We start from the raw sequence: 11,799 nt of genomic DNA, 5'->3' as shown, positions 1-11,799 counted from the left end.
TCATATGTTGCATGTAGCTGAAGAAAGAGAATCATTCTGTGCAGAGGCAACTACCAAAACTTGACTAAATCACCAGGGGTAAAATATAATACAAATGGAAAGTATGTTTTACTGTGTGTTATTATATATATAAAAGTATAGTTATAGGAGAGATGGGGCTAATACTAATGGTCAGAAGATATCAGAGACCCTTGCTCCCCCTTGACTAACTGCATGGCAAATCCATTAATATAAATTGATGGTTGTGATTTTTTCAATCTTTCAATAAAATGCATATCTTTCATCTTACTTATAACATATCCACAAAGTAATATGTGTGGTAAAATCTTACCAATTTCCTTGGCAACTCTTTGCATTTTTTCAAGAGTTCGGCTGATCATCACAATATTCATGCCACGATTGGCAAGCTAGAAAAATATTTCTGCTTTAATATTCTTGAGATAACACATTATTGGTCAGAATAATAAATGCATTTTAATTAACATGCGTAGAAACATAGACTTTGACGGCAGATAAAAACTATTCAGCACATCTAGTCTGCCCTATTTTTTCCTGCTGTAATGACTACTGCTTCGATGATTAATTATGATTTGTCAGCCTAAGCATAGTTTAGCCTTATTGGGGCCATACCTTATGTGTGTTCAATTGAATTCCCAATGACTTCTGTAACAAACACAGGGGAAATATATTTAGCAGCAGTGTGTTCTTCTCCACATTGGCTACTTGAGACAAAACAAGTAGGAATGGGTTACTATTGAATTGGTGTTTAATGGGAGGTCAGCACAATATGGCCCAGAAAGGAAGTACCAACAATATGTGGGGGGTGAGGGTGGCAGGCTTCCCTCTGTGACACTTATCAGGGGGGTGGCACCAGGGCCAGCCTCTTCAGAGACAGATTATACTGTCCACCAATAGAGGAGCTGGGATCTCCCTCTAACCGGCCCAATATCAAGGGAGTGGGAGGTCTGTTCATACAGACCTATGTATCCTGGTGCCTTGTGATGTTCGCTGGCTTCTGATGATGTTATATCCTTTCCACCTGGCACTGAAGCCATGCACACTGCGTTTATTCAGAAAACAAAGACAGAAGTAGAGGAGGAAGAAGGAGAGCTGCCGAAAAGGAGACTGGGAGACAGGAAAGGTAGGGCGGCATTGTCAGACTGTGAGAAAGCCTGAGTTAGAGTGTGATGTGGGTTATGCTGTACCATTTTCTGTGTCTGACTCCAGTATATAGTAATAGGAGTGTTGCTGTACCATGTCAATGTCTTGCTTCATATATTTTGATGGGAGTTATACTGTATCACCATCAATGTCTAGCTCAGTATATAGTGATGGGAGTTATGCTGTACCACTGTTTGCGTGGTTTGTTATTATAAAAAAGCCATTTTACCTGTTCAGTTATTTATTTAAACTTCGTTTATGTGTTTTATTTTTTGTATTTCTATTTTTTTCCAGTTGTCCATCAGTCATACAGTTTACAAATTTTTACAATCAATATTCTTGCAAACATTACATTTTTTGTAGGTGTTTTTACATTTTAAAGTGGGGGTACCACGTATATATGATCCGCCCCGGGTACCCCCCTGCCAACTATACAGATGTTTGGTAAACAATTTTATTGGCATTTAATTTAAAAAAGCATTATATTATCCAATATATGTTGTATATGTGTGTACAATATTTACCTAATTTTATACATAACAACATAATGTTACATAGGTAACCCAAACAATCACTCAGAACATGTATTTTTAATTTGTGCCTTAGTGACATTTTACTATCGTGTACTTTAGCTCAGTGCATCAGTACATTTATGTAAGCAAAGAAATATTTGACCTAGACCTAAAACACATGCCAATAAAGCCCCAGGTTTGCCAAGTGAGCTCAGACTGAGAAGACAGCCTTTACACCATGTAAGGCTCCTACCACTAATCTGTTCCTGTAAGACTGCTTAAGAACTATGAAAGGAATGATAACAAGTGAATCACTGTGAAGAGTTTGCACTCGGCTAATGGCAAATAAAACACTTTTTATAAGTCATATTCCATTTAAACTTTTTGGTACCAGGGAATGTGCTATACATTGGACTTTTTGCAGGTGCAGGTGAATCTTTGTTCAACTTTTAGAGGCACAAGCCTCGGATGCTTACATTTCACCTCCATGGGGTGAGTTTATTTACTGAATCAGGGCGGCTCTTTGGTAGGGGCCAGCAGGTCTTCCTCTTCAGGCCCTAAACATTGGGGGGGGGGGTGCAATGCCACTGCTTACTGCTCTCCCTCATGTGCATTTTTTCTCCAGGGATGATGTCATTTTCCAGCAATAAACTTATCTCAGATCTGCAGAGACCATTAATGTGATCCCCACGGATCCCTTCCTAAGGGTTTGTTTCTTGCCCCAGGCCTGGTAAATCATTAAGGTAACAATGCACTAAACCATCAATTTGCAGCGGTGTTGAAAATGATAGGTGGGCCACAGGGTCTGATTAACAATGGGTCAAAAATGTCAGACAGATTCCATTTCTGGAGTATGATCAGTAGTTGCAGAGGAAGCTTCCTTTCTGTCATATGAGTATTAACCAGTAATAAGCTCCTTTTTAGTGACATGCTGCAGTCATTAAGACTGAAAGCTACATGGCTCTCTGCTTGTGAAGAAAACAAGGATTAAAGTTATGTCAGGATTCCCCCTCTCTTCAACAGCAGCGGCCATAGGAGTCAGAGAAGCCGAGATACAGCATTTCATCCCCAGTCTGTTTCTGTGTGTTATGGAAAACCAATCCAAGTGAATTTCTCCTGGACAATAAAAGATCACACTGTAAAAAGTATAGTTAACTTGCTTGTTATTTCCAGCCAACATTGGCTAATCCAACCCTATCGACTGATGCTACTTCCACTGGCCAGGTTTTGCCTCCTCTTACTATCAGTATGGAAATGGAAGATCTATGGACCAGAATACATAGGATGTCCCAACTACAATGTGTAATCTGACATCAAGATATGATAAAAATAAGACATGATAAGAAGTGGAACATATAATAAACCATAATGCCTGAATACAAATAGAAATCAATAAAATCATAATGGAAGCTATACTAAATGTTGTGCAACCACACAATAATTATGCTAATCAGGACCTTTCATTGTCTTTGAAGAGCAAATCTTATTGGCTCCTTTAAATTGTGTGATTATTATTTCTAAAACAAAGTCCATCCAAAGTAATTAAAAGAAACATAAGTATTATCAAAAAATTACATAACTGAATTTTTCAAAGAAAATTACTCAAGGGTGATAAATGATTATTTTGGAAAGACAAAATTATGTTCGCTTATATTTCCCTTACCTCGACTGCATATGCTTTACCAATGCCATCTCCAGCTCCAGTGACAACTGAAAAACCAAAATATATTGTTTTTTTATTATAATATAATCATCATAACCACATTATGTAGTGTGGAATATATGGATATATGTACTCATGTACAGGCAACAGTTTCTAATCCAGTGTTACTTTAGGATCATTAAATTATCATGGTACGTAATCAATCATAACATATTCATATTTTTATTTCACTATGCATTACATGAGTGTAAAGAACTTGGTGCAATCTTCATTGTTCGGCAGCTGTCCATAGTTCTGAAGCAATCACAACTTCCTTAACCGTATTTAAGCAACATATCTACTGGAAATAATGGAATATATATAATGATATTCTTTTATTTTCATGTTGTATTATGTCACATGTACTAAGTCTAGGTTTTTGTAAAAACAAATTTGGTTTAAAAACATTTATGAATGTACAAGACCATCTCGGTTGTGAACAGGTTTCCAAAAATATCTGCTTTGTTTAGAATTGTCTAAAACACAAGTAAATATATTATAGTTGAAATGTTCCAGAAGGCAATGTTAATTATAGTTTTCAAATAAAAAACAGGTTTTCAGCATTTCAAGTAGTAAAATACTTTTATTGTTATTGATGTTTTTAATCACCACATAATCACCACCTACCTTTTCCATTTCTTCAGTAATCACCCTTTAGAAGTTCTTAGGTTAAAGTGTATCACTCTTAATTTTGAATTTTAACTATACACGATGTACAGCTGACTTTGCCATTCTAAAAACTTGCCTTTGTTAACGTTCCATAATAAAAAGACAGTGAGAGTTTTAACTGACTTAATTTGAATGGTTCCTGTTATCCATCAAAACAAGTTGGAACAAGAAAACCGCAAAGTGACAATTCCAAATCTAGATTTTTAAGCATATGATAGCCTAAAAGTCCCTTTAAACTTTTGTGATGTCCCCAGTGATGCATTCCGGCTAGGCCCAGGTCATAGGTCTGAAACCAGGGGGTATATTGCTCTCTCAGGCAATCAAGTGCCCCAGTATCCTGCCGAACAATGAGCTGGTTACAATGGAGATCTTTTATCTCCCCACCTGACCTATTTACGCTATGAAGGTTGTGCCGGCTCCGCAAGGCCTCAATAGACTACAGTAGATTTTAATGTACAGAGGATCCGATCACAGAGGCAGCGGTGACTGGGGGTGGTGACCTAAGTCAGCCCCAAAGGTAAATATACCACTGGATGTCCCCCTTACAAATGCATGGGGGGATTCTGCAGAATCCTCCCATATGCATTTGCCATGCAGGATATGTGAGTTTGCCCAAACACATCGTCTGAAACAGGACGTACTTACCGCCAGTCAGCTCTAGGAGGGTCTAACAAGACCCTTGTATAAATGTGTGGAAAACATTCCAATTGATTTCAATCGGATAACTTTCCTGCCTCTGATTGGTTTTAAGCAGCCAACAAGCGTCATGAGATGTTCGACCATGAAGAGGAAGGGGAGCTGCAGCTTCTCTCTGTGGTAGGAAGTTTTTCCTGAGTTTAATAAAGGAATGAATATCCCATCCAACTATAAAGACACTGCCAATGTGATTAATTATACAAGTAAATAGATGAGTACATTGCAACTAAAACACACACATGACATTCATGATTCGCATTGTTTATACCAGTACCGGAAAATGCTCAAAATCGTTTGAGCATTTTCCCTATCATTCAAGATGTTGAGTAACATGTGCATTGGTTAAAACATGATGTTCTTATTTGTGGAAAATGGTAAAATCTCTGAATTCCTCTCACAAAATAATTGGCACAAACCACATTTAAGAATGATGCAAAACAGCTTAAGAATAAACTAAATCAATAGAGAAATTGGCATAGCATGCAAGCCTTTTGTCTCCCATTACTGAAAAGAAAGTCTTCCTGGGAAAAGGTCCAGGAGAAGACCAAATTTTAAGTAGACTCTTAAGCCACACATCTAAGAAAGTTAAAGAATTTTTTATGAACAATACTTTTTTACTGAATATAAAAAAGTATATTTTGGGGCATATCAAAGGGTTACTTTTGATACCTAACCAGATATCCCACCTACCTCTTTTAAGATTGGAAACATAATCAAAACGTGAAGTGTTTGGATGAATATTTTCCAAGTTCCAATAATTCTGTAAGAACCAGACCGTCTATTCTGACACCAGGGAGCCATCTGATTGAAAATATTTTGATTCTAAGGATATTTTATAAAAATAATGTCAACCTTGTCCAATACAGAATGTCCATCCCCTTAATACTAATGTCTATATATATATCGTAGATATCTAGTGTATCCAAATATATATATTTTACTATACGTTAATGATTTATAAAGGTACCTATCACATTATTTTCTGGAAAATAATCCTGTAATGTTATGTTTCACGTGTATTCATCAGACCAAAATAAAAATACCAAAAGTTAAAGAATGACACTTTAGAATAATCCATATTTTTACTGAAACAAAGGGTTGAAAAAACAGAGCAAGATGTAGAAGAGAGGCATTATAGGAACCGTCAGGGTTTGATCCAGAATCCAGTTCTTTTTTTTCTCATCAGCTTCAGTCCAATGAGCAGATTCCAAGGGTCTTATAGTCTGGAACCAACTGTAATATGATTTAATGACTGCTGATCATCCTGATTTTTTTCTCTCAATGATTTAACTTGTAACTATATTCACAGTCTAATTCTAAAGGACTATTATTGGAAACATTTGGAAGCTGCTACCAGGACACTACAATAGTTTGCGGTAGATTATTCTTAACAGATGGGGACTTAAAGGTAAGAAGATCAGGAGAGAAAAAAAAACCTTGTAATTGGGTAAAATTAGGAAGAGTGGAAAAAAAGAACAACACTTCCAGGATACCATTCACTTAGAGAAAATGGCTATATGAAGTGGAATTAAAGACAAAAGTAACAAATGACATACCGGGAGTACATGTGAATCCATATAAGGACATATATGACCTTAAATAAGGTCAGGCTAACAGTTTTACCATAGGAAAGAGTATTGTCCTGTTCTTCTGCTTCTACTGTCCTGGTCACTGTGACATGTTTTACTCCATTTATTTGCACTGCTTATTTGTTTTTTGAGCAATGGGGATTTTTGTACTTTTCCTATAGTTAAACCTTTTTTTATTATCCCACATATTAACAGTCTGTGATCTGCTGTTAAGTAATTGCAGTTATGCTGTCTGACATTTAGCAACCTGAGTGATAATACCACCCAAATAGCATGTTATATTTACACAGAGCTTATTAGGGCCACAATCACAAGAGAACACACATTCATAAATCCATACTTCACACCATGTGGGGGACAGAGGTTCCTACTACCTGACTGCATAGTATGAACAAGCATATATTCACCTCCCAAGTTGATAGCTGTCATGTTCGGTTTAGTGGGACAAATAGATCTGATTCCATATGCTCTCTATTTCGGTCTGTGTTTTTTTTTTAATTCTTGTCATTCACAGGAAGAATCAGTAAGAAAAATCCACTATCGTTACACAGACCGAAGAGCAATATTTATTTCCCCTTCATTTCTTAATTTCCTACACTTCTTCCTGCTACTAAAATCTTGTTGCTAGATAATATCCAGAAGCAAAACTGAAGGGAAGTTCTGTACTAATGGCACAAAACAATCTTTATAAATTAAAATGTAGCTTATATTCAGAGTAAAGGGAAGTAACTCATAGATCATATATTACAATGCAAGGTACATTTAACAGAACATTGAAACTTTTTGTTTTTGTAACCTAAAATGTGTAAATTGACAGCAGTCACTCAAGATGTTTTAGATTTTTGAGTGGCCGTATCTTTAGTCATACTGAAAGCTTAAAATAGCATAGTACTTGGTGCTAAGGGTTGCAGAAGAAGGCTATACATAGCTTTACTTGTGTTGTTGAGATTAATGTGTGTTAACTTAGTTTGCATGGGATATCAGTGATCAAGTGGGAAACCTACACAAAGCCTTTTCTACACAAGTGACAGCAAGATAGGGTGACCTGGTTCCTTTGATAATCCCTCCAAGTGGTCATAGCCTGTAGCAGTCCAACTGTACATGCAGACATATCTCTGGTTGTCAGATAATTTGATGAAGCTATTGAATGTACAAAGTGTATAAATCCTTTTCATTTCAGAATATTATTTTCAGGATGCCATTAGGGGTAAAACCATGAGTTGTATGGGACCCAGGCTCTGAAGGTGCTCCCACAGTCCCACACAAGTGTATGCTCCCTGTATCCATATATTAAATACCCATACACTGTACTTCTTTAGCATGGGGACCTTGAAAGGAATTGGGCATATTTTAACAAGGTGGCGGTCTGGTTCCTATGTTGATATTGAGCCTGAACATTTTTGATGGTGGTCCAGACTGTTTTTCAAGAGTAACAATAACGGAAGAGATTTCTGTGTCCTCCTAGCCATGCTATACCCCATGACAATGACATGACAACACTCACTCTAGTCCCAGTACTCATAAACATCACCTAAGTGTGGAAGATTTTCTCATTGATGCGTGCTCTGTATTTCTTTAATTGTGTAACGTTCAGTTCTTTCCATCTTAAGGAAAACACACACACTTTTACAAAGAGAATAATTAAGAAAAAATCCTGCATTGCATACAAAACAGACTTCTTTTTACTGCCTGTCAACAGCTGGAGTGACGTTTTTAAGAAAAAAAAGAGTGACAGTATGAATACATGAAAGAAAGAAGAGAAATTATAATTATTGCCATATGAGAAGAAATGCCAATCTCACATTGGAATTACATCACATTTGTATTATTTTGGTGACAAAATATTTCTGGATGGATAAGCTCATTTAATAGTGTTTTCTGGGGAACATCTGCTAGTTGAGTCACAAACCCATATGTTTTAGCTCAGTAGATAACTTGATTGGTCACAGCAAGAATCCTTAACTGAAGCAATGTCAGGTTCAACCATGTTGGCTCTATGATTTAACGGAGGACTTGTCTCCATCGATGGCCTCATTGTAAAGTGCTCATGAGATCTCTCTTGCTGACAATGCACTGAAATTTTCGGGATTCCAAATTGTGAAGTCAAAGGCCATCACAACTTCACTTTAATAGGATTTCTGAATTATTATTATTATCTTTTATTTATATAGTGCCAACAGTTTACGCAGCGCTTAATACAATACATAAATTCAAGGGGTATGACAAGACAAGAGTTGACAGACTAAGACAAACCGATACATTAGGTGGAGAGAGCCCATCTCGCAAGCTTACAATCTAGAGGGAAATGGGGTGACAAACATAAGGCACAGAGAAAGGGTGAGAGGTAATGTGGTGGTTGTATCAATGACAAGGAAGTTCTAGCAGCTAAGATGGTATGCTTCTCTGAAGAAGTGGGTTTTTAGATGTTTCTTGAATGTCGGGAGGGAGGGTGAATGCTGAAGGTTCCTTGGGAGTAGATTCTGAATAAATGTAACTGTGATTATTAAATACCGTACTTAATATTTACATGGTGTTAATTACATACTGAAATGTATAGTTTAAGAGCTTAAAAAATTAAAACTACCCCCCTTGGGAAATTCACAACATGAACTAGCATCATCAATCACAAAACTTTGGTGCCCTGTAAAGCTTAGCACATAGTAATATGCTCTTTAAACGCCTTAATGGAAGATTAAAAAGTAATAACGACGTGAGGCACACTATCGAATACACATGTATACATGTTAGCCATTTTTTTTATTTCCGGCCTGTGTTCCATCTACAACACTTGTGATTTTAGGGGAAAATCAAATGCAGCAGTCTTTATTTCTATCTGGAATGTAAAACAGCCCACAATTAAATATTTATGTTGATTAAAATAGATTGAACTTTAATACATGTAACAGATACAATTTTCATAGAGGTACCAACTCCCCTTGTGACCTGCTGAGGCAAATTAGAAGCTGAGAAGTTGAGCTGTGCCAAGATCAAGTTCTTATTCTAAACAGAAGTCTTATCTAACCACTATTTTAAGTGGCTTTCCAGGGAAGGGCTGGTAAGGAGAGCAACTGCTCCACATGCTGTTTTACAGATTGTAGGCCACTATCTTTAGTGTAATGCAAATATAGCCACAAGTACGTCTAAAATAACAAGGGCTTTATGTAGCATTTACACCCTGACTGGATCCTTATTATACTAACCTCATGGGTTTACAATACAGTTGCCTTTGGTAAAAGGCAATTTTAAAATCCATTGCCTTGCACTTTTTTTTAGATCCTCTCCTCTCAATTGTCCTTTTTTTACTCTTTGGTTTACAATTTTTTCTTGGATTGTTTTTTTCCAGATCTTCCAGTGATTTTGTGCCACATAAAACAAATTATTGTAAAACTACCATAATGACTTCTTTATGTTCTCATTGTCTACATGGAAGAATTTCCATTCTTGCAGTCGCCTATTCCACCTTATTGTGGTATACCCAGGGTTCCAAAACTTAGTTTACAATTATAGCAATGCAACTAGACTTGTATATACTGTGGTAGGAATGTATTGAAGGACTATCATACAGAATACACCAGTTACATTATGAAAAGCAATTGGTTTTATCAATCTACCAGGTATAATGTAATATCATCATATAATAATAATAATAATAATAATAATCTGGGTTTTATAATTTACAAAGCAAAATACACTGTATTATACATTTCCAATAACCAATTCAGGTTTTTTTTTGTGTTGTTTATACATGTCTAAAATAAAACTTCTTAGAATTAATACAATTTAATTAAAATAATTAATAGATTTCTCGGAGCTGTTGAAGCAATCCCTTGCGTTTTGTCTGTGTTTCTTTCTTTCCCTTTACAAACCTGGAGACAGTAACACACTAGCATGTGCTCAAAGGTATCCTACTAAAACAATCGCATTTGAATGTAAACTTTATATGACAATGGTATTGGAACATATCTGCTCACTAAGTCAGAATCATTAAAGATATGCCAAGAGTAGGATATCTGTAATAAAACATGATTTGTAACACAAGGTAGGATGCTAGTACTATAAGACTGTACCCATAGAGAAACATTACATCCTCACCATAGTTATTCACAGAACCCATGAAGTTGTTAAAGCCCCTGTTCATATGTTGTATTGTATATTATGTCCACTGATTTAGAAAGTTATCAAACACTTATATTTCCCACAATTTTTGAAATGTAAATATTTTGCTTGATTGCACTAGCCCTTGCTTTATATGGGACACGTTCCCATACTGACTTGTATCATTTCAACACAATAATTCTCGTATTCACTACATTAAAAATCTTTTATCAAACTACTGCTATATTATTGGGATTATTATAAAAGTGGTTAGAATTTATTTTATATTTTGTTCCCTTAACAGTTTGCTACACCCATTCTGAAGAATACACTCACCCCTCACAACTTGTATCTGAACCAAAAAAATAATACCAAATACTATTTTAAATGCTTTTTAAATTTGTTTGTTTTTTTGTTTTGTTTTTTTACCAAAATAGTTACGAATTACCTTTCAAAATACCTTTTGAAAGTTCTATTTTAAAATACAAGCACATTCAAGGTTAATATGAGGTTATGATAACTTGCATCTTCAAAACTTTTAGAGAAAAGAACGGATTTAAATTGCATCAGAGATAAAAGGGAATATTATACATTATATATGAATATTGCTTCCATTTTAATAAATACTGGAAGGTGAAATGTTAGATTAGTTATCATAAAGTACAAAAAATTAATTATTTGGGAAATAAAACAAATATCTACATTTACTGATTTATTTTTATTTTTTACAAATGACAGATTATAATGATTTATCACATTACCTGCCCATTCTCCCATTGAACGAAAAAAACAGAGAGGTAAGGATCCCCACAGATGTGGAAACAGGTACTTTATAAATCCCAAAAACTGCAAGGCAACTTTAATGCAAAAGAGGAGTCCCAGGACGGAGAAAAACTGCTGTGTGATCAGCTCCATGACAGCAGTTGCAGGGATGAGTAGTCCTCCGTCTTGCCCTCTCTATGCCTCTGCTCAGCTATTGTTGATGAGTTTATGCTTCACTACAGCTAGAGAGAGATGAGTAATCACATGTATTCGTGGAGAACATGTCACGGGTTAACCCCTTGGGTGCCGGGGGGGGGGTGTGTGTGTGTGTGATGTAACACCTCCAGGATTAGAAGGGTAAAAACTTAACTTCTTCAATCTAAATAACTAAATTTTACGTGAGTAACATTTTCACTGTTTGTGCCATCTATTGCTTTAAATATTGGGACTGGTTCAATAAATTAATACTCTCTTGCTTATTATTATTACATATATGCTGGGATCATAAGATCAGTACTTAAATAATACACTAGCTAGCTTTGATCAGACATTTTTTGTACACCTACCTTCCTATTTTTGGAATCTAGTTTTGTGAGCAATTTTATATTTTTTT

At 35.8% G+C, this 11,799-nt stretch overlaps 1 protein-coding gene across 1 annotated transcript in view; it reads right to left on the bottom strand.

Annotated features, from left to right (window-relative positions):
- LOC149300542 (17-beta-hydroxysteroid dehydrogenase type 3-like) overlaps positions 1–11,339 on the bottom strand; it is a 54,539-nt gene extending 43,200 nt beyond the window's left edge. Inside the window, exons 1-3 of the mRNA XM_089485032.1 lie at positions 11,186–11,339; positions 3,337–3,383; positions 332–407 (exon numbers count right to left, since the gene is read on the bottom strand). Coding sequence (XP_089341158.1) covers positions 332–407; positions 3,337–3,383; positions 11,186–11,339 — 277 coding nt within the window. The remainder of the gene's footprint in view (positions 1–331; positions 408–3,336; positions 3,384–11,185) is intronic.
- Between the last annotated feature and the right edge of the window lie 460 nt (positions 11,340–11,799).

The sequence above is a fragment of the Sceloporus occidentalis genome, unplaced genomic scaffold, assembly GCF_023333645.1.
Source record: "Sceloporus occidentalis isolate IW3139 unplaced genomic scaffold, rSceOcc1.0.p SCAF_24, whole genome shotgun sequence".
NCBI lineage: Eukaryota > Metazoa > Chordata > Lepidosauria > Squamata > Phrynosomatidae > Sceloporus > Sceloporus occidentalis.
Note: the sequence above shows the minus strand (reverse complement) of the source record. Positions and strands in the feature narration are given on the sequence as shown.